The sequence below is a fragment of the Brachyistius frenatus genome, unplaced genomic scaffold (genome assembly GCF_029030835.1).
Source record: "Brachyistius frenatus isolate BFR_SWC_R1_liver_20210118 unplaced genomic scaffold, ASM2903083v1 Contig_27, whole genome shotgun sequence".
Classification (NCBI taxonomy): domain Eukaryota; kingdom Metazoa; phylum Chordata; class Actinopteri; family Embiotocidae; genus Brachyistius; species Brachyistius frenatus.
In genome coordinates this window covers 4460080-4484573 of record NW_027210626.1, presented here as the reverse complement: position 1 = coordinate 4484573, position 24494 = coordinate 4460080, and the positions used below count along the sequence as shown (strand labels likewise).

The 24494-nt window shown below is 38.9% G+C and overlaps 1 protein-coding gene across 7 annotated transcripts in view; it reads left to right on the top strand.

The window, feature by feature from the left end:
• The window catches only part of lrp1bb (low density lipoprotein receptor-related protein 1Bb), a 254702-nt gene that overhangs the window by 54677 nt on the left and 175531 nt on the right, over positions 1 to 24494 (top strand). For 6 of the 7 annotated variants that reach the window (XM_069698693.1, XM_069698690.1, XM_069698691.1 and 3 more), the window contains exon 2: positions 17923 to 18045. The exons of the other annotated variant lie outside the window; for it this stretch is intronic. In XM_069698693.1, the coding sequence (XP_069554794.1) occupies positions 17923 to 18045 (123 nt within the window). The remainder of the gene's footprint in view (positions 1 to 17922; positions 18046 to 24494) is intronic. 7 annotated transcript variants of the gene reach the window in all.

The window sequence follows — 24494 nt, the reverse complement described above, 5'->3', positions numbered from 1 at the left end:
AAAAGTCAGAATATTTCCTGTTACTGTGTGTGTGTGTGTGTGTGTGTGTGTGTGTGTGTGTGTGTGTGTGTGTGTGTGTGTGTGTGTGTGTGCGTGTGTGTGTCAGTGTCAGTTTGTATTCTGTGATGGACTCTCTCTCCCTGAAATCATCTTCATATATTTTGTATGTTCATATATTATTGTACCATGTCACAAGGTTGCTTTGAATGTCGAGTTCTCCAGTGGCTCAATCAACTGCACTTTTATCTTTTTCGATTGAAGTGCCCCTATGAAAAATGATATGACAAATAGTACTTATAGTCTTTTTTTTCCTGTATTCCTTTGGTTTTGTTTAATTGGCTTTTCATCATAATCATAATCGGAAAAACGTAATTATCCGTCACAAGGCAATTGGAAGTTTTCTTTGATGTGGCTGACAAGCAGCCTGGTTTTCATGGTTGTCTGTATTGAGCTCATACTTTGTGTGACTTCTGGATGCTGTAAGTGAATGGTCCTTTCACAAGGCCCGGAAAGAATCCACACCTTTGGTAACACCTTGTCTGCTCAAATCAATCAAATCAAGTACTCGCTCCTAGCAAAGGTCAGGGGGCCTAAACCTGCATTGTTTAGCCAGTTACATTCAGAGTTCTTTTTTTTTTTATTTTCTATTATTCATTGAGCTACATGGCAAAAAGCACATGAACACAACATTGTGCTGATTTATTTAATTTTGTTTCATTTTACAGCAAAGCACTGCTGCATAAGGATTACATATTGGTTTGGTTCTTTGGCTGGTGTTTTATAACTCTGAGTCTGTATAGTTTTCACCTCACTTGGACCAGAATCCTCCGTTGAGACTGATCGGTACCACTGATGTGGTAATCCTGCTTTTCCACTGTGGGTCTGTAATGAATAATACGCTGGCAGTGTTGACTAGTGCACAGGAAAAGCCATTTTCTTAGCAAACTTTTGAAGAGGACATAGATAATTTTTTAACCTATGGACAGAATAAATAAATACATTGTATGTATTCAATTTTTTTTTAGTTACTATTGTAATATTTTAAACCTTTGCAATGTTGAAGGTTTTCTCAGGTGAAATAAATATAGAAATATGGTACATGGACTGAAATTGAAAATTAAATGAATGCAATTACTGTAAAGTAAAAATGTTTTATGCAAGACGAAACTTTAGATGTTTATGGTGGGCCTGAGACAGGGGTCTCCAACCTGTAGCTCGTGAGCTACCAGTAGCTTCCTACCCGATTCTGAGTAGCTTGCTGAAGGTTTGGGGATAGGCAGGGTTTAGCTCTGCCCTTCATGAAACACACAGAGATAAGAGAGAGTCTCACGATGCGATGGAAAGAAACATACTCATAAATTAGGTAAATAACATAAATATCATATTTTTTATACTGGACCGCAACAGCAGGGCCAGAGCTATAAAGCAAGTGTCTGTCACTGAGTGAGTGAGGGATCAAAGTTACACTGTAGGTTAGGTGAATGCATAACACATGCATGCAAGCCACAGACAGAGGGAATGTGAAGGGAAGCTATGTGATACAGTGATATGTGGACAGACAAAAAATGAGGACAAGTAAAGTAATAAACATTGTTTTCTTTCCTATGACAGATGTGAGCTTCATAAATTGAAAACATAAAGAAATGCATTCAGAAAAAAGCATCACGTGGTGTTGAATTTTAGCTGTTGTGATACAAAATGTATGTGAAGAGTGTAACTTATGTTATTGTTCACATAAAACAAGCTTCTTCAGCAGGTTAGGGTGGAGCTCAGCCAGGTCAATAAATGTTCATAAATTATATTAGTTATTTGCATACTGATACTGAATCTGTCTCTGTGTGTGTTGTGTTAAAGATCAGATAAAGTGGGAAGGGTGCATGTTTTATGGACTATAAAACAAAGATTTAGTCAACATTGACTCCAATGGAACCTAATTTGTAAAATTAGTTCAGTTTTAGAGTGACAGTGTAAGTGGTCAATTCTAATCAGCGTGGTGATGTTCCATTACTGCAACCACCTCTTCACATCAGTTCACATAATTAGAGGACACAAGTACATACGTGTGTGTGTGTGTGTGTGTGTGTGTGTGTGTGTGTGTGTGTGTGTGTGTGTGGGGGGGTTCTTTTAATTGATCATCTGCCCTTTAGAGGTTCCTGGTCACGTACCCTGTAGATATATCTTAAGCTCCAACCTTGATAGATTATCCCTCTCATTTTGATCATACCACGTCAGATTTAACAGACTGCTTCTCCCAGAAATATTTGCCTCTGTTGCCATGACAATACATTACTACTATGTTTAAAAAAAAAAAACTGTGGTTCCCAAGATATGAAAAGAAAATATTTCAGGGAGTTTATTTATAATTGCAAAGAGTAAAAAAAATAAGTGGTATGCTTATATGATTAATTGAGATTAAAATAAAATCACATCTCTGATGGTGCTTCATGGTGGTGCAGTGGTTTGCAATGTCGGTGCACAGCAAGAAAGTTCTGAACCTGTTGGATGGCTAGGTAGGGAAGTGTCATAGCAATTTATACTTTGGTACCAGTCAATACCAAAATTCTGAAAACGTGACGGTATTTGTTTCCTGTGGTACCTAAGGTACAGACTGAGCGTAAGTTAGATGCAGGAGCAGCTGCAGCAACAGGCTGGTTCTCACTCGTGTGTGCAGATATTTTTGCTTTGAATTCAAGGATGAGGAAATTATAGATGACCAAAAGCCAGAATGAAAATGGTGTCAACGGAGGATTTTAAATGAAAAGAGGAAACTCTTAAAACATATCTGAGCAGCTCAAAGACAGACATCTGGATCTGTACATATCTGTACCTCGACCCTGTTCAGAATAAAAATGGGTGTAGATAATGGATGCACAGACTAATCTGTGGCGGTGTTTGCATTTACTGCACTTCTTTTTAAAAACATGAAGACAAACCTCAAAGTGTCTTTAAATTTGCTTAGTGTGCCAATAGACATGAATAATCAAATTAGACATTGACATGGATACACACATTTATTTCACCACCCCGCTAACTGCTAACAAGTACATTGGGTCTCAATATATAAAACATTGAGTTCATAGTTGTTTGGTTTTATTAGGTAAAGCAAAGATAAATCCTTACATCCCAATTTGTTGCACAAAGCTTTTCTTCTACATAATTCATAGTTAAGTTTGTGTTGATGGTGATGTTTAACAAGGCGCCCAAAAGGTCACAGAAGTTGTTTAACTACCTTTTTTTATTTTTTTCTAATCAGTTTTCCCCATGCTTCATTTAAAGAGAGCATGTATGGTGCTGCATATATTACCCTAAATCCACAAGTTGCTGACAACCTTGTTAATTAGCTGTATAAAGGGCATTTCAAGTAATGAGGCGCGTTACACCATTGCACCACAACCAGACATTGTTCTAGGCAATTGTTAGCACGACTGCTGAACTGTTATTTTTACACTTTATTATATTGGAGGGTGTTTGGAAAAGTCACAGCTTTCATTAGATGTTAGCCATGTATGCGCATTGGTACTACCGTAGTTCTCTGTTGGGATGACGTTGCCAGATTAAATTAATCACCTAATGTTTTGTATCTATTTTATTATATTCATAAATAACACAATAAGCCCTAGAAAGCTCATTACATGTCACATAGTGCTGTTCAAAATGAGTGAAAGCATGACACTGGATGAAATGAATTTGATCTCACATGCAGCTTTTCGTTCTCATGTTATCATCATACCATGCCATATGAAAATAGTTGTATCACACTCGTTGACTCATATCTGTATGTTTTGCATGACGGACCAGAACTGATGACCTTTCTCTTTTTTATTTTGCTCTTAACCACCTGCCATGAACCGTAGAGTCATGGAGCTGTTATAGCCAGCCTTCACCCTCACATTGTAATCACTCAGTAGTGAGAGAGGAGGGGATGCTCATTCCATCACTCCACCTTCAGCATCGGACACACTAAATTGATTTTAATCAGGCAATAAAGTAGATCTGATCCTCCCTCTGTTGACTCACTTTCATGCCCCAAAGAGGCCGACCTGATCGACTTTTGTGATGGATTTTGCTCATAACTGCCTATAGCCCCGTTCAATACGGACAATCTCTTTCATTCTAGTTGCATTCAGAGACGACTGATGCTGTATCGGTGTTTGCTGTGAGCTTCCAACAATTTATTTCATAAATACCATGATCCTTTAATTCCTATCCTCCTGAGGTGCAAAAGAAATTATAACGTGAGAGCTTTTTTTTTTTAAATGGCTCTGAAATAAGCTTGGAAGGATACACTAGCACCAACGTGACACAGAAATAATCAGTCTGCCTTCCTTGCTTGCCTTTATTTTTACTTTTATTTCTATAATGATGCCTGTAAATAAGTGGCTGCTCATGGGATTTAAATACTAAAAATATTGTTAGAGCTGGTGTTCACACCAGACCAGACAGTTGTAGGGACGGGTGCGGTGCAAGAGGCGCATATTTTAAGATCTAAGTTACTGTTTCTACCCAAAAGGGAGAACAGACACTATCCAAGAATTGGATACAATTAATCTAAAGTTACCTCAAAGAGGAAGACTTTATTTATTTACTTTTTTGCATAATGTTCATAAATGAAAGTTGAGAATTTTAATCTTCAGTGTAACAGCATTCGGTGATGTCAGTTAAAAAAAAAAAATAGAAGTTTCCAAGCTCTTAGGTTTTTTCTTTTCTTTCTACAATGTGAATCTGTTGCTTATTACATATACTATAATTTTAACTAATAACTGAGGAATGCACTTATGAAACAAACTGAAAAATACATTGTAGTAAAGCCCTGTGATTTTGAGCGATCAATGAAAACAGAAAACAATCACCACTTACAGTCTGTCTCCTACCAACAGGATTCAAGGCTCAGACTGACAGAGAATCGCCAAAGCTGTGAAATTTCGTGTCCCTGTTAGAAGAATAATTTCCATTTTAAAAAGTGACCTTTATGCAAAGTGAAAGGGCAAATGCACCCTTCAGGTCCGTCGTTTTATTGTCCCTTGTTCATCTTTAGATCACATCGGGTTCCGTTTCCCCTTGGAAATGTGTGCATTAACTGAGCATTTGAAAAAAAAAAAAAATCTGTAGTTGTGATTTGCACGGTAGCTTCCTATAAATATGTATTTGAATAAATGTTTAATTGTGATCAGAATCTAAATGTTACATTTGTTTACAAAATATACTGGGAAAAGATAATTAGTGGTCATAGGTCATGATCGAAACCACAAATGACTGGATTTGCCTTTACATTTTTGGTTTAGTCAAGATTCTACAAGGGCTTGGATATAAGCCTATAATACAAATCACATTATATATCTGCAGGGCCAGAAGCCTGCTCTTCCTGTTTCACGGCTTCAGAAAAGAATTTAGATTTATTTCTCTTTTAGGGATTGTTAATGGAGCCAGATTAGTCTTTGCTTCGGGCTGAGATGCGGAAAGCACTCTGTTCTCAGCTTTGTTTAACAAGTAATATGTGTTTCTTATCATTTCCTTACCCTCATTAACTTTGGGACCTGAGGCAGGTACTAAACACACAATACACCCACATATGTGCGCATTGGCACGTTGATAAAAAAATTTTTTACACGTATGTATAGGTCTGCAATATTGTGTAAACACAACAGCTATTTCCATTTATTTGTATGAGATAGGGGGCCTGAACTGTGATTAGCAACAATTACTATGTACTCTAAAAATATACACAAGCAAAGAGCAACTTTTTTTTATTATTACTATTGTGTTCCCAATAAAAATGACTAACATGGGGTTTGTTTACAACTTGTTTTTCTAACTACTCACGTATTTTTTTGTGACGCTGAGTGAAAACGTATTATGACCAAAAATGGCCAGAACAACAAAAATAAAACACAGATTGTAGGAAACCATAGTTTTTTTAAGAGTCAAGGAAGAAATGAAAATCTTCACAAAAATCCCCGATAAAAAAAAAGCTACTACATTCTTTCAGCAAAAGATACTTGTTTTTCTTAGCACGTTAAATAAAACCGTGTATTATATTCCATTTAACATAGTATAGACTGTGTATTGCAATGGTCCTAAATCCGATACAGGTACACACAGATTCAAATCACTGTCTCTCCACCCTGTTTACTTATGTGGTGGAATTACACTTTTGCATTTTTTTTTTTCTGTTTGGTTATTTACCATTTTTACCATTTTACAACACATGGAAATGACGTGTTGGATTAAAGGATTGGTTCAATAGGACATAATTTGTAGAACAACTTTTCTTAAAGGAAATTGTTTTTTAATTTTGGTCTTTTTTTTTTTAAGGCAGAAAGACTTGCTTAATCAATGTGTCTTAAAATAATCATGTTACAGCTGATGCTATTGGTCAACAGGCAGAATCAGTTCTTCAGAGACACAGAGCATTGTTGCACAAGATAGCCACATACATCAGCAAACCCACAATAATTGTCACTTTTTGCTCAATACCAGTCACCCCACTGTAACCTCAGTGGCAGATGAAATGTTAGGCTGTCTAATCAAGCAGTCCAACACATAATCTCTGGTACATGCAGGAAATGATTCACACATTCAATTAGCTGGATATTTATTTCCGTCCTGAACTACATACTGTACACTGTGATTTTACTGTACTTTCTCCTACACTCAAGTCCTGGAGGACTTTAAAGCCAGCACAACCTATTATATTAAAGCCTTTATTACACAGCAATTATTTTTCACCTGCTGGTTCTTTATTTTGATTTTACATAGGTGGACAAAATGACCTGATAAGTTCCTTGAGTCAAAAGCAGCTAGCCAAATTGATTCCCATCCACTTGATTGAAAATTCATTGTTTGAGATAATATTACATCAAAGGCTAAACTTCCCTCGATTTGACAAAAATGTAAGCTATAAATAATAATAATAATAATAATAATAAGACAAATTTGAATATCTTTATAGAAATAGAGATTTGATCAAATCACAAAAATAAATGCAAATTTAAAGCAGGCCAAAAATAAATAAATTGAGAGCATCTGTCAAAAAGAAGATGACGAAAACCTGAAGGGACACGGAGAGGAAGCTACTTTAAAAACACAGAAATTCAAAGAGTGACTCAACACATGAAATTTATTCTTGATTTTAATGGTAACTACAGCATATAAATGGAGAGTCACAAATCTTTATTTGCACATCATACTGCTATCAAATCTAAAGAATGGAATACTTACTAGTTAGCTACTATACTTTTACATTTTGTGATGGAGAGTTAGAAACGTTCCTAAACCAACAATTGCAAAACAACAACTGGAATAGAACATTTTACTTCCCGGCTTTATAGTATAAATACAGCAACTACAAGAAAAAACTATGGCTACCTCTACTGAACAATGCTGTAATGGGGTGAGTTTGTTGAGGGAAAGAATAATGATCAGTTTGGAAGGGAAAAAAGTACAGAATGTACATGGTAAACACTAATAAGTGGTATTGTCTGCAACTCTTCGTAAACAATAATAATAATACGTATTTATTCCATACCCCAAAGCCAAAATGTTACATTTAACAGATGGTGTGTAATTTTCAGTGTCTGTCACGAAAAGATGACAACATCTATTTAGTAAATTTCTCAGTTTTAACAGTCGCGCTGCTATTATGGCTTATAAGTCTGGTTTCTGTTTAGAGCAGCATTGGAAGAGACATGTTTCCACATTTCTAATGGAACGAAGCTAATCAGATCTGTTTAAGCTGCCTCCCAGCTGTGCAACTTTGCAGAATTCACTGAGGAGTTGAAGTGGAAAACCTTAAATAAAGGGCAAGTCCATCTTAATCACATGCTTCTATGGTCCGGTGGCAAGCAATGAGACAGAAATGTCACATTAGCAATGCGAAGTGGTTTATTACACCATAAAGACGGTTAAACCAAAGTGTGCAGTGAAGATTTTGGCATTATATTAAATATTGCCTTTTACTAGTTAATAACCATTGGAGTACCTTTCCTTAAATTATGTTTACATTCATGGACAATTTAAAGCTTTGTGACAAAAGGAAATCATGATACATTATTATTGATATTTTTATTAAAAGGCCTACAGGTTTCCTGTGGACCTGTCAGTCAAAAATATCTGCTGGAAATAATTATAAATAATGAATAGAAAAATGTACCAGATGGCAAATCAGTCCTTAAGAAAATCCTTTCAATCTCATTCAGTCATTTATTTGTCAGGTTTTTAGTCAGATGTAAACAAGTATGCACGCGGCATGAGGAATTTAGTATTCATAGTTGATTAAAATCAGCTGCAATGGGTGATTAGGGGATAACAAAATCCTAAACAAAATCTCTCAAGTTTTGTGCTCTTATAGTTATATTTTTTTAACAAGCAATACTGTGATGTTTGAGTAATCGCTCTAATGTGCTAACCATCCTTCATATAATTCTTCTCATTAGACAGCCGTACCCCCTATGTGTCACATATACTGTAGTCTTAATCACCAGTTTCCAAATTAAAATGATCCCTGTTTAGGTGTAATTTAAGATAGTTGTGAGCTGTGTAGTAGTTAAACTAGATGATGGTAACCTACTGTTTCAACTTTCTCTGTTCAAGGGAGGTTTTTGATTTATTTTTACAATGTGGTAATCCATTTTAAGGTTTCAAGGTGGGTATGGAGTTATTCGATAACGGATGGGTCCTTTGGTGTCTGTAGTGGTACAGTGGGGGCCAGGGAGGATGTGATCCCTCACCATAACAGCTTTCACTCCACACCGATAATGCTGTTTAATCTGGAGGTTTCACCCAAGCCACTGGCATGCCCCACAGACTCAGCGGAAACCTTGACTGGCACTTCACCCCTCAGTGATGACAAAAACCCTGTCTGCTTAAGCAGCTATTACTCCACCTGATTGGTAATCATGACATGGAGTGGGGCATAAATCCCTCAGACTGCAGCTGGTTATGATAGAGGTCTTTGGAGGAACACAGTGATTAGGTGACCTTGGATGGAGCATGGAAAGGGTGCCAGGTGAATGGAGGGTTGCGGGGGCTGCACCTTTCTATTATTGGCAGTAAAATGACACGTTCTCATGCAAATGACATTCAAATACTGTACATAGGCTACACTCAACCCAGTGAGCTGTTCAGAGATCTTCAAAATGCTCTGAGTGCTTTCTGAGGAGGGTACTTTACTATTCACCTCTCAACGGTCTAATTAGCCTCAAACATAATGTGTAACTGAGAACCGTAGGCTCACTGTGTTTGTCCAAATCTAAAAAGCAAAGAGTCAAGAACAATTATTAGAAAGGTTGCTCACACACCGGGTTTTAGGATTACATTTGTGTCACATATACTCACCATTGGACCAACATAATTGCTCCACTTTCTACTTGCCACGCTTTCTTTAAATTATCTGTCCTCTTTGCTGAGGGAAAACCTGGAAAATATTTTTCAGACCGTGTACTTAAAATTAATTTGCAGGTTTTTATTAAGTAAAGTTATTCAGATAACTTGGCTGAACAGTTGAAATGGCTCCTGGTGGGGAATTTTAAGCACAACAAAACAAGATGCTCATGAATCATTTGCATATTGTAATTTCAAATATAGTGCTATATATGTGTATGAGGTCTTAACTCAACTATGCATGTGGTCTTATAATGCATTTATTTGACCTACTGTTATACTACCAAAATAAAATTGTCATGTCAATCAAGTACTTTTATTTACAGGCAGATATGAAGATTTTTTTTTTTAGGTACAGATTTCTTGGCTTGCATTAGGAATTGCAGAAGTCTGTCAACACAAGTAATAAACACAATATCCTCCTATATTGTGTCACAAATACTAAAAATCAGTCCTATTTATAGGTATACAGTGAACTGCACTCAAAAAAGTGAGCTATCCACTTTTTTTTTTTTTTTATCTTCTATGGTTTGCTTGTGGTTGATTTAAAATTTATAGAAACATCCTTGTTTTTTATGTACGAGTACTGTACCAACAACCAAACCCAGTAAAACGGCTGCCAATGACAAGCAGATACATCCTGTTCTTCAGAACAACAAGGTGAATGGCAGCTAGCAGATTAAACAAGGTGTTTCTGAGCGGTGTGAAGAAGAATCAAAACGTCGGTCATGGATATGTTGCTATTTAAGCATGTGTAACTGCAGTGCCATTCACATGTTGAAACACAGCATGTCTCCGTGTTTTGATAACACTTTGGAATTGCTGGTGAATGTGTTACTGAGCAGCTGCATTTGAGCTGGACCCATACGCAGTGGAATTACTAAAATTTTCTTCCACTGTAGTGGGAAGTGCTAAAAGAAAATAAGAGCCAGGGTGAAAATACAGTAAGTTGTGAAATTAATGATCCTTTAAATTGTGAAATTTGATAAGATTACTTGTCACTGTCATCTGTGTCCACTGACGTGCTAAATCATCTGGCAAATATATCCTAAATTTGCTCAATGTCACTGTTCATTAACTCTCAGATCAGATTTTAGAGCGGACCTCCCACTAATTGTAAGGTTGGTGGTTTAATATCTGGTTCCTCTGTCCACAGTCCAACGTGTCCTTGGGCAAAACATCGAACTCGTAGTAAATCCTAATGGCAGCTCTGTCACCATTGGTGTGTGTGTGTGTGTGTGTGTGTGTGTGTGTGTGTGTGTGTGTGTGTGTGTGTGTGTGTGTGTGTGTGTGTGTGTGTGTGTGTGTGTGTGTGTGTGTGTGTGTGTACATACACTGTAAAGCACTTTGAGGAGGTAAAACGGTGCTACTTAAGTGCAGACTTATAACCATGACTACTATAACGATGACCAATTTCCAGTGGCACCCTCTGATACAAAAAAAAAGCAGAATAGTTAATTTTCCAAAACAAAATATACTGTATGTTGGACAGTAGCAGGGATAGGCATACGGATGTCCGGCGCCATGGTAACACTAATAAACATGTGGTTAGTCTTGTAAAACAGTCAGTTTGTTTAGGTAGTTCGTTTTTTTGTTGCCATAACTTACGACTAAGACTTTTTTTTTTTTTTTTTTTTTAAGTGTGTTCGTTTCGTAAATTGCTTTACATAAGTTGCGTTACATAAGTTTTGTTCCGCACACGGCAAAAGTACAAATGCGTTATGTAAATTAACTGAAGTACATAAAGTAAAATATGTCAGCGATCACACAGACACAAACAACTGTCTCCTGGATGAAAATCCTGTGTTTAAGCCATCTAACCGCAACTTACTAACCTTATCACCTGACCTCCTCCATTGGTTACATCATAAATACTATGCCCACTAGAGGTTCCTTTCGTAAACATTGGTCAAATAATCGACCAATGTTCTTGTTTTCTGGTGAGATCAGGCTGGTTTCACACTGTAGACTTGCACATCTGATCCAACTAAGAGCAACACGTTTACCTGACACCTCAACCAAATCAGGCATAAACAAACAAAAAAACAAATTAGGGGACATTTAAACTCCTTACAGGCTATCAGAAGGCATTACAGGACTTGCATATGATGTAGTCATAAATAAGCCCACTGAATTCAAATTTATTTCCAAAGAAAATGTAAAAAACACAAGATCGCTGTTTGCATTTCCAGTTGTTAGAAATAAAAAGTACTCCAAGTGGTTTGGGGATTAATGGGGAGAATATGGATTTTTTTTTTTTTTTTTTTTAATGTGATCAATGAACTATAACATCACATGAACTAACTGTCCATGTTGACCTCTATTTTTTTGCCCTACCAGTACAGATCCACCACAGTCTTAAATGTATTTTCTTATGGCTGAAATGGAGCTGTAATCCGGCTTTAGATAATGTGGTTTGTCCCTGTTTTCCCAATGTCAACAAACCATTATAATATGAATGTTTTAGAGGCTATATAAGTTCCAGTACACTACTCCCCCTAATGTTCCTCACACTCTCGTTATTGTAAGATCATCTAAGTATGAAAAGAGGCTTTCATCCATGAGTAAATATTTGTGCCAACAGGGAAGTAACCAATTAGAAACACAGGTCCAAAACACCAGATTCGTTCAGTTAGGGCAGCTGCTGGTACAGAAAACCAAAAGGTCCAGGGTTAAATGGCAAAATGGCTTTTATGTATAGGTTTTTTAAGTAATGATTTTACGGTGTTCGCTCCCAGCTTGCTTGAACACCATAGTGCTCACACAGTCTGCTAGGTTTGTTCCTATATTTGACACAAAATAATACTACGCCGTAGAAGAGAGAAGAAAACAGCCGAGCATTTAATGAGAATTTTTGATTGATCACCGATTACACAGTTTTAGATGAAAACCCACCATCAGGAAAATGAAAAATCTGCCATACTTTTAGTAAACTGAAAAACATGAGCAGTAATGTTGCTTACAAGGATCGATTTGACTTACACAGTCTTTACGTTGCTCAAGATGTAACTTAATTGTCATAATTTGATAAACATAGAAATCACTCATATAATGTTTACATAATTCTTGCAATATAGTTGTTTCTTTGTGACTGTAATATGCTGTAATGCATTCCCGTGCATGTGGAATAAAAGGGTAGTAAAGAGCGCACAGCTTAAGATCGAGCTCATGAATCATTCATTGTTTACTGGTGCAGGGATTTATGCCACGGAGCAGGAGGCCATTCTACGATTGTCTTCTGAAACTTTTTCATATGGTGCTCCCTTTTAATAATTTGTGGACATGCCCCTGCTTTTGTTGAGAAAATAAAAGTGACCTCACTCTGTGGTGAAGGTCAGACAGTATCTAATGAAGGCCCCAAAGCCTTACAGCATTGATTTTTCACCCATCTCATGGCTAGAATGCAGAGTTGTAAGGCGTTGCCATGGGGGATGGCTGCGGGTACATGCTGATGTTTCCTGGAGCCAGTTATGTTATACCTCAAATTCTGTAAACACAATTACTTCTTTCTTAGTACATAATGATTTTCCTTCTCTCCTTTTTCTAACACAGCTCTCTAACTTGAGTTGGCTTACTGATTTCTAGTAAATCCTTTTTTCTTTTTTTTTTAAACAAACTTCTGGGATCCAGGAAAAAGTGATGGTGGAGTGCTGCCGAACCGTCGTGCTCATCTAACTGTGGGCATGCGTCCAGAAGTGTTGTGACATTCTGCAATCGCTCATCAGTGAGCAGAGTCACGGTACTCTCTAGTCTTTATATGCTGATCAGACTTGACGTGAATGCCATTTAAGTCCAAATCGCACATGGCGTGCGTCACTTCTGGAGAAACGCTTGTAATAAAGATTCATTATGCAGGTGTGAGGCATTATTGAGATGCATCACACTACATTGCATCTTTTGGCAGATTAAAGATATGAAGATTAAGGGAGAGACCGCATTATACTGTTGTTATACTTAATAACCTGCTTAGTTTGGCTCATGGCCCTATGCTCATCCATTATGCATATGACCCGCAGCTGGCCAGAACGCTAAGTCTGCTCTGACAGTGTGAGAGGGTTTAAATCACTAATCTATGTGAATGCATGTAGATGGAGAAGGGTTTGTTGTGTGTGTGCATTTGCAGATAGAAAGTCTCACAAGTATATTTGAGTTTCTGTTCCCCAGTACACTTGTCCTCAATAACATCTGAAGTATTTCTGTGATTCAATTGATGAGCCCAAACATTAGGACCACCTCATCCAAATATGCTAAATGCTTCAGAAAGCATTAGGAAATTAACCAAAGACCTAGGCGAGGTGTTTTAACTGGCATTCGCATCTGAAGGAAAGCATTCTCTGAAAAATGTTGCACAATGGCACTTGCGTCCTCCAAGATGACAATGTACCCACTGATGAAAAGGCTGACATTTTTCACCAGCAACAACACAATTGTTGTCAGATTTGGCTCCCCGTGCCTTCTTTCTGTTCCCAAAAAATGTGATGTGTTCTCTGCTTGAGTTTCAAGTCAATGTTGTATTTGCAAACGTGGGTGTACCAGTGGTCACAAAAATGCATCGTAAACAGATGCTGATATGGATCCACCAATGTAACTTGGAATACTTGATCACTTTCCCCAGCTCCACGCACATCACTGCGCTGTTCTCTGTTCACGCGCAACACGAACAGTCCTGGAACTTTTTTGATCGCCCTTGTACATCCCCTTTCAATCTGCCGCTAGTTCATCGGACCACTAGGTTGGCACTCACGACTGCTCACTGGCTGCACCTTATGAGCCTTGATGTTTCGGAGACCCTCCGACAAAGGTGTGTGGCCATTATGATGTGGCCCTTGTCAAACTAACTCAGGTCTTTACACCTAATGTTTCTCCCTCCACCAACACATCATTTACTTAACATGTAATGTATTCCAGAGCATGGCATGTGCTGTTAGCACAAGATAATCGATGATACAAGTGGTCATAATGTTTTGTCTTATGTGTATTTCAACATTTTGCTGAACCTGATGTTATAAATGTATCTTTGAGCAGAAAATACCACTTCATTATTTGTGTTTATTCTTGCACATTTCCATGTTCCCAGATATAGTCAGGCACTATTTTTGCTTTTTCTTCCACACTGGTTGTTGTCTGACCTTGAGCACCCGGAACGCAACATAGGTCTAATGGACCATCAATGCCCTGTCAGGTTCGCACAACGCTTCCTATGTAGCACTGGGCTAGTTGGACGCGCTGCAAATAGCTTCTTTAAAGAGCAGCGTCATGGATGAGGAATATTCTCAGATATGCTTTTTTTTTTTAGCTGTGCTACAAAGCTGATGTTTAATGCACCTTTTTGAGCTGTGTACTGCACTGCTTCTTTTGTAACACAGGCTTTGTTTGAATAGACCTGAAGCTTAAGACTTATCCAATGTACCATATTGTGAAGTGTGCGTCTGAACCAATACAGGGGATTGCAAGTGGTTAGTAACTTACTTCATTGGAGTATAATGTTGTTGAGAACTATAAATAAAGACCTAACCTCTCATGTAATTCAGAGTCTAATAGTACTGAGGACAACTAGGATGGTGGATGCATTATGCAAAATGCAGAATGAAGAGATTTGTTGTGCTGTCTGAGTGTTTGTGTTATAACATATTGGACATGTTTAGTCATTGGCTCAACACCCTAGAGTTCATAACTCATCTCAACAAAAAACGTCATCAAAATATATGCTGCAAAGACTGCTGGCTGGTCTTGCCTCAGCAGGTTTGCAAGCCATCTTCCCTCTCTGCCTGCCTCCAAATAACGCTTTGTTCTTCTGAAAATGTGGCACATTTCAAAGGCTCAATGGCTTTAATGAGCGACAATGTTGTGCCAGTAGTGACTGTTGGGTGTCAGGAATGAAGCTCATGATAATGTGCCTGGCTGAGTGCCACCGTGTGTTTCCCACTGTTATGGTAATGGCACTAGTTGGATTTTTCCACTTACGGAAGGCGGCTGTTGCGTCCTCTTATTTGCAATTCCTGCCATCACCAGTCCTTTGATGTGTGTATAGAACTATTTGAAAAGTATATAATGCTGCGCAGTGCTCCACCTTTTTCTTGTATGTATCTCCCTCATTAAAATACAGCAGAATATGGAGGTGGAACAAAAGAAGGGGTTACATTTTGTCAGTTGTGTGTTTGTCCCACTATTGTCCCCCTAGCAGCTGCAGGGACAGCGCAGTCTGTCAAGGAGAGGCTGTTTGGAAAAAGCAGAAGCGAAAGATGAAATGACACAACAGGTCATTTGCTTTGCTTAAATTTGACCCCTTAGCTTTGAAGATGAAGTGGCATGAAAGAAGGTAGAACATCAGTAGGTAACTGGGCTGCTCCAAGGTCTAGGGATAGTTTCTTTCATGGCTTCCTTCCTTAGCTGAGGAAATGGGCCTTCTGTCACCAGCCCTCTGCTTTTCAATGGTAATCAATTCAGCTTTAAAGGCGTAGGAGACATCCCTTTAGAGACTTCTGCAAACTGAGCATGCTTCTGCCAACCTCAAGCCCAGCATGTGCTTTTTGATGCCTTGCTATTTTGTGTAAATAATGTAGGTTGGTATACTGAATTCTTAATACTGCATAGTTCATTTGCTCTGAACATACAGATCAATGTTTTTCTAAAAAGTGAAGAGATGGCTAAACTACTTTTTTTTGTGTGTGTGTGTGTTAAATTGAATATAAAAGTTTGTTCTGGGTTGTAATCGAGCAGCAACCAGCAGTGACACCATCCATCGGTGTGTGAACGGCTGTTATGAAGTCTCGAGTTCAGATTCGACAGCAGAAAGTTGACTGCACCACACGGCTGTCAATTAAATAGACAAGCCCCCCAAAACATTGCTTTTTCATGCTGATTTTCAAATTAATGACTCGATTATTTCCAGATGAACGGCCATAAAATGAATAAGAAGGAGCGACTTTAGCCAGCAACACAGAAATAAATGTTTGACCTCGTGAGAGAAGCTGAATGGGAGTCTAGCAAGCCGGAGGGTTTTTGGAGCCAATCCCTAGTGGTACTCGGTGGTATTGCAGTTTAAGGCAGAAGCCTCATTTTTATCTGCAGTCTTTGGTCGTAACTCAAATGTTTTGTAACCCTAAATTTGACCATCAAAATGTCAAGATAATCACTGTCCATCGCATTACTAACTCTGGTGCTATATTAATATTTACTGATAATGGTAATTATAATATAATGATAATTGTATGATAATGATAAAAAATATAGTGATAATCTGTGTATCAGTGTCAGCTTGTTTGCCCAAGTGTTGCTAAGGTATGCTTAAAAGAAGCTCAGCCAAGCATCTTACCTTAGTAAAAAAAAATGTGTCATTATTATGAAGTTATTTATGAAGTATTTTGAGAAATATATGGCAAGATAACATTTTTTAGATTGGTGCTGTTCCATTGTTTAGAATTGTTTTTTTTAATTTTAAGAATTTCCCTCTCTAAAATCTCAGAAGAAAAAAAAAAAAAAAAAAGACTGAATATTTCAGAGGGGACCTTGATTTAAATTGTAAGATTTCAGATATATTGCGTCAGTGGGAATAGAAGAGCCACAATGGATGAGATGTTTGACCTTTTCAGATTTGTCCCTGGGTAGTGAATTTGCTGGAGGGTGTCGGGGCAGGGAGCAGCGGTGCGTTGAATTATCACTCCCACTGTTCAAATGCTGCAGACCTGATCGCCCACTTGCTCCACTCCCACCACTAATGGGTTAGGAACACTCTGAGAAAAAGATGGAGATAGCGATAGTGAGTAGGAGGGGGAGTCGGAGCCTGTCTGGTTGTCTGTGGGTTAAGCTTAGAAAGAAATTACTGTTTTTGCTCGACGCTGAGGAGCGGTAGCAGCAGGTCACATTGTGGTGTCAAATCTTCAGCAAAAGCTTGTGTCATTCAGCAGTATGATCGAGATGAGTCTGTGACAGCTACCGGCAGAAAACATGTCAACACTTTGATGGATGCATGCTATATTGAAAGGCAATGATGACTTTTTAGTTGACTGGGCTTTCACTGAACTCCCCCCGTTCCACCATCAAATGAAAGCACAACACCAAGGAGGCAAAACTATAAAAACAAACTTACCAAACTGCTTTGTAATAGTTTGCTAAGTAGCGAAGGACATTGTGTCTCTGTTAAAGGAGAGTAGCCGTCAAAATCACAATGCCTGGGCAGCGCCTTATTTTTCTGCAAAGAAATGTTTGGCCCTCTGTTCTGATTAAATTATTAAAAAAAAGTGGTTTGCGAAAGATAGGCCACTGACATTGTACTGATTGTCAACGTTTTAAAATGTACTGAAAGTATAGAGCTGTTGCCTCTTGAAAAATCTTGGCTTTAACACTGCTTCACACCACAAAAAAAAGACTCTTCACCAGATCCATTTGCTGCAAAGAAAGTCACATACTTTCCACTCACGCTCTTATTCAAGCGTACATCCAGCACATGTTTTCTGTTGAAACATGTGACGTGTCTGCACTGTACCATCACCTCATGCTGCATCTTTTCTCTTCTTTCTCCACCCCTCTCCTCATGTCATCCAGAAGCCATCTTGTGTGACGTAGGGGAGTTTCACTGTCACAACCAGGAAACCTGCATCCCCGAGGCATGGCTCTGTGACGGTGAGCCCGACTGCCCCGACGAATCAGACGAAACAGATCACCTTTGTAAGTCACCCATTTCCTCCATTCCTCACTAATACAGAAGTGTCAGCCATAACATCTCATTTGACAAAGAGTCTCACCTTTATAGTTTACTGACTCAAAATAACTGATATTCTACCAAAACAGTAACTTTTTTTGGATCAAACATTCCCCCCCCCTCTGGGCTGAATTAGTGTTAGAAGTCTTATGTTTCCTCTGTCACAGGAAACAGCTGCTGTGGTCATTTTGAAAACATGAAACTCCCTCAGATCTTGTTTATAGCTGCTTTGAAAGCTGGCTCCAAATAAAGCAGTGTGTTTCACAAGACTTTGTTTAAACTATGAGAGGACTCATACTTGGCAACAAGATGAATGGCAGGATTGTGGATGTGTGCGGCATGAAAAGTTGGAACATTTTCAATGGGCATTTTATTAGTCGTGTATCCTGTTTGAAAAAGCCAGAATATCAGTATATTGCAACTGATATCAATTGAGGTTGACCATAGCCGCTGTTCTCTGTGCTGAACAAATATACATACTACCATCATTCAATCCTATAAAAAAGTGTGAAGGTTTGATATTAAGATTCTGCACAAAATTGTCATTCAATCATTTTGCAATGTCAGGACTTCTTTGCCTCTGTGGATTTTCTTTGTATGATGCACCAGTCCAAGGACTTGCGGGCTACAGATAAATTGGCAAGACTAAATATTTATGTATAAGGGTGAATAGTTGCCTGCTGGTGACATGTCAGGAATATTCCTCTCAAGTGTACTTTTCACTCAGTGTATATGTATGTAGGTACCAGCTTCTCTTGGTGCTGCACAGTTAGAATGGTGAGAGATAACTTCAGTGGGAACAAATATTTTTCAAAATAATTCAACAACATCATCTGAAATGGTCTGACCACTAGATTTGAACAGAAAACTCATATGTAAACCCAGTGTTTGCTGTATTTTCTTTTATTATGATACAAGTGACTGGATACTCTTATTTTTTATATTGAATACAAGTTTGTCTGGCGTGGTCCTAAGGATGACATTTTCTGAAATCTAATGTAAGGATTTTTTTTAACAACTTTCTCTCTCTTAAAAAAAACGTATGGCACATTGTAACAATCACGCTCTGTGATTTGAATGGGAGAACTATATTCATCTATGAATAAGTGAAAATGCTATGTTATTCTCCTCTCAGTCAAGTAAATCTTTCATTTTTTTTTCTTTCACATCAGCATTGTTTGTAGCGTGTAGACTCCTGGGTATTATTATTTACACATTTCTGGGACATACAGCACAGTAGATTTGCTTTAATGGAGAAACAAAGCAGCAATTTGATGTTATTATGAGCTGAATGAGCCATCGTAAATCATGATGAGGCTGTCACTGTCATGCAGTCAAAAAGCAAAAAAAAAAAGACAACAAAACCTAATTATTAATATGCAGTCCAGGTTCCTCATCAGTGAGTTATGGGGTATAATCAAAGCTTTATAGTTATGGCAATGCCATCTGTGCATAAATTGTCCGTAGTGCGCCATAATTATTAATGCCCCACAGCATGGGGTCATATATCAAGTAGGCTACTTGTGGTTGCCTATGCTTGATGCAGAAAAAGATGGAGGCCTCACTGCTTATGTCAAAATGATAACATTATATTCACCATGCTCTACAATGTATGAAAGCTATTATGAGGTTGTGTGTTGAAATAGTTCTAAAGAACTGGGGACTAGAAGTCAGGATATCTGAATTTTAATCGTTATTTTTTGTGACTCGCAAATCCCCTGACTTAAAATTCCAATATCAAATCTCTGGTTTACTCCTTTACCACTCAAAGATAAACATAAAAAAACAACATTAAAAATCTTGTAGATTACAGGACATTTCAACCTGAAAAACAAGTGAGAGCTGTAACCTGAATTTGATTAGTTTTACTGGGTGTAAAATTGCACAATCTTGAGACCCAATTGACTGTTACTGATATCTCATATCCTCTTTGATTGGTTTCTCTGTCACCGATGATCTTTCACTCTCCCTGTGAGAGAAGTGTTTTAAATATAATAGATATAGACTCTACAGGGGTGCGATGGGCCAAGACATGTAATCTCCAAAAGGCAATTAATTATCACTTCAATTAATGCTGGCACCATTTTATTTGCTATGCCTGCAGACATAAGACCTTGCATATTCATGTAAGGAAATTGGCACAGCTCATTATCATGGATTATGTATTGATAGAAAGGGGAATTAGATCAGCTTTACCCTACAAATGGAAGACGGGTTTGGAATGTACTCTGCCTACTTAAAAGGTAGCAAGGACTGCAATAACCTGTGAAAAAAGGATCCTTCAAATCGGATGATGTTCGCTGAATTTAAATAATAGAAATTTGCATTGTGTGTAGCCATCACTACTTGGATTTGACTGTGAATATTTTGGGCAATATTCAAAGGGATTCATGCTCTTAAGAAAAATGCTAGGTCATATATTAAACGCTTGTTGTCTAGATTTATAAAAAATGTTGGTGCCACTGATGACCTCTCTCCTGCCTGCTCTGGCTTGGTCAGGGAGATGTAATCACTGCATCTTCAAGGTTTGCGGGTAGGAGGGAAGGGAAGGTGGCCTTGAATTGCAATACCTTGAGACTAGAAGGAGGCACCAGCTTATCCGCTCAGCTGCAGGCCTCATGGGACTGGCCAGCTGACGACAGTTATTCAGGGAGCCCGGAAAACAGCTTGCCTTCAGGAATGGCTTGAGTAAACCCAGCAAAATGGCAAATCTCCAGTTGTGTAGCAGTTCAAACAAATGCTTTGAGCTAAAAAAAAAAAAAAAGGGTCAAACCTTAACTGTGGGGCCAATTTACCATCTGAGAATCTGCCTTGCGTTAGATAATCACATTCTTAGTTTGTGCATCATACTTAAAAGGAAGTCTAAATGTCAAGGCGGTCTCGAGACACACAGATCTGCTGTTAGCTCGCAGACAGTCATAATTTATTCTCTGCTAAAGTATTTTGTTGTGTCATTTAACATAAACTTCCAGTGCTAATGGCTGTCAACATCCAGCTCTCTCCATGCATTGATGCTATATGCTTGCAAACAGTGTCTTAGAACTTAAACCCTTCATGAATCCTTCAGGAAAGGATTTCACGGACTTTTGGATCGTTTTAGTAGAGCTGCCATGAGGAGCTTTGTGAATCTGGTGGACATGAGACCAGTGAATCCTCCGGTTGAGTTGTCACTCCCAGAGGAAAAGACAATAAAAGGCGTCTGTGGCTGACTTAAAAAAACATGGCCACAGAAGCTGTGTTTCATGGTTGTAGCTCAGCTCGACCCAATCAAAACTAACGTTGATCTCAGTGTCCTCGAGGCACAGAGGAGGGGAGCTGTTCAAAGATAGCTCTCTCAGGGGTTCTTGCACTTAGTCCCCTTCAACGACAGGGGAGGGCATGTATCCACATGCCTTCCTCTAAAGGCCTTAGATTTTGTATCCGGAGTTCATCAGTATTGTACAGAGAGCTTGAAAACAAGCAGCATGATTAAAAAAAAAAAGAAGAAAAAGAAGAGAAAATCTCTCCCATGATACAACACACAGTCTAGCATGTGTATTTGTAGCTATATGACTGAGTATAATTCAGTTACTGCCTTTTCTTACAGCTCCTGACACTTTATAGCGAATAATTACATCTTGTCATCTTTATAACATCTTTATTAATAATATACTTGGGAGTCAGGTCATAGTATATCGTAAAAACCAGCGACAACATTAAGTGCATGTTATCTTTATTTATTTAGTTTCTGCTTTTCTGCTCAATTGTGTATGAATAGTGTAATAACTTGTTGACACTTGATGTGTCTTGTGTGTTGATTCGTTTTCAACATATGGTTGATTTCCACTCTAGTAGCTAAAGTTTAGCATTTACATAGGTGAGCACACACTGGCACACACACTTTTAAGTTGTGACTCATTTTTAAGGTTGTGTAACCACTGTGGAGGCATGTTTAAATACAATAGTCTATAAGGTATATTTCCATCACTTTAATTTAACCTTAAATGATACTGCTATTTTCACTTTTTGTTCTGGATTACTCATTTTAAAGGGTTGTTGCTCAATTTCGGTCACAACACACTCTTGCAAATGAACAATACAGCTTTGTTAAGAAATGAACGGTTTCTTACTGCTGAAATGCCAGAAGGCTTTCAATTTGAAATGGATACAGGAATTGTTGCGTTTGTATTAACGTGTAATTTAGTAACAGACAGAACAAATGGTTGTTGATAAAGACAGAGCTTTGAGTTGATGAGGCTGCCGTGCCCTCTGGCAGCAGCACACCTATTCTAAGGACTCAATATTTCACTTTGATTTGTCAGATGGTCAGCAACACGACTCCCAATTACTAATGATATTGCCTGAGTCATAAGGTGACAATATGTCATGTTTAAGCTTGATTTCAAATTGTTGTGTCCAAATGGCCATAATGATAATAGTTCTACAGTGTTTCCCATAGGTTGAGAATTTACTCATGGTAGTAGGTGGCACGGTGTGTGACTGATGTGTATACAGGAACTCATGCAATTTAGTTTTCCATATCTACAATTACCAAGATGTTCTTTAAATGACAACTGCAGTGCACGCAACTCGTGCGTCAAATAAGGCATCCTAATGTAACATTTAGTTGAAAGGAAATTGTGTCTGACCTTCAATTGGGAGCCCCTGTGCCTCCCTAACGGAACACATGTCTTGGCCAAAACATAGATCACGGCTGGACCAACGGAACTTGTGGCCTTCCTCTGACCAGCTGTGTAACCATAGTGTAACTGCGAACCCTGACAGACAATCAATTTATAGTTCTGGCCGCGCTGTTGCAGTCCTGCTGAAAATATTTACGTTAATTACATTATGAGCACACAATTCTTTTCAGCGCAGTGTCAGAATCTCTGCTGCATTTTGCAGGCATTGACACTCATGCTAGTTGCTCATTTCCGTGTGCTTTACAAAAGGCCGAGCTCAACCTTTCCTGGACTCACAGGTAAAGGAGAGCGAGGGGAGATTGTCAATTCTTTCATTGAACATGTCGATAGCTTTGTTCCCTCAGGCAGATAAATAAAGAAGTAAATTAAGAATGCTAAAATGGTTCGCCAAATATACTTGGGTGGCCACCAATATACCTGGGCAGCCCGCAAAGTAAAATCTGTTATGGGGTGTGTAGATAAACGGACCCAAATGCAGACACACAGCAAAGTCTCTTTGGAACCAGGTATTTATTTCTCCCAGGCAGTGAGAGCAAACAGGAAAACACTCCAAAAGTCTGAGTCCCAATCCGAGCCGGAAGTTGGCTCCTCCGCAAACACGGCTGGCAGGCTGACGGATGGACGGAGGGACAGGCAGGCAGAACGCAGCGGGGCGTGGCTTCGCTGGGGGAATCCCGTGGTTCTCCTCAGCAAGCGACAGGATGAGGTAGCTGGGTGGGCGTAGCTTCGCTGGGGAATCCGAAGGCTTCTCCACAGCTAGCTGACGTGGCTTGGTGGGAATCCCGCGGCTCTCCGCCAGTGCAGCTGATTGGCAGGATCGACTGTGTGACATCTGCGACTCTACACAGGATGGCCAAACCTTCGACGGCTGATCTCCGAGGAACAAACTGGAAGGTTTCTTTGTACAGGTGATACCTGTGGCTCGACACTGGACGGAAAGGCAGGGTCGACTGTGTGATGCTCGAAGCTCGACACAGGATTGCCAAGATTGCAGCAGATGATCTCCGAGGAACGATCTGTAATCTTCTTCGTTCTGATGAAAGGCAGGTAGGCAGGAAACAAAACGGGAGTCAGAACCGGAAACCCTCAATGATGAGACAGACGGACTTACACTACCATGCAGGTAAACGGACGGACTGACGATGAACAGACGGGAGACCGGGGTATTTGTATCTGGAGGTGATTAGTGGAATGCGATCCAGCTGGATCTACGGAGGTGGGCGTGGCAGATGACGGAACTCGGAGGAGGGTACTGCAGGAGAGACAAAAACAAACAAGCACATGGCAGACAATAACAAACAGACGGGGATGACAGGACACAGGAGGAGAGGTGATCGGGGGTAAAACAGAGGAAAACACACAAGAATCAGACAGGAATCCTAACAAAATCTGTGTGCAAAACACTGGTATAATACTAAAAAAATAATCATATGCCAATGGATATTACAGTTTTTAGTCTTTAAGCATTGCGTCCAATATGACACAGAGATCATGCACAAATGTTAAAAAAAAAAAATCATTTCTGAAGTAAATGTGTGCAGCACGGTGATGAAGTGGTTTAGTATAGCATTGTTGTCTCACAGCATAAAGGTTCTGGGTTCAAAACCCTCTGGTCTTTTGGGGCCTTTCTGTACTGTTCACACATTCACTGGCCATGCTGGAAGCAGTATGCCTGCAATGAGGCAGATCATAAGTGTGTGGAGGTTAGTTGTCCAGTGTCTTCTACCTAATTT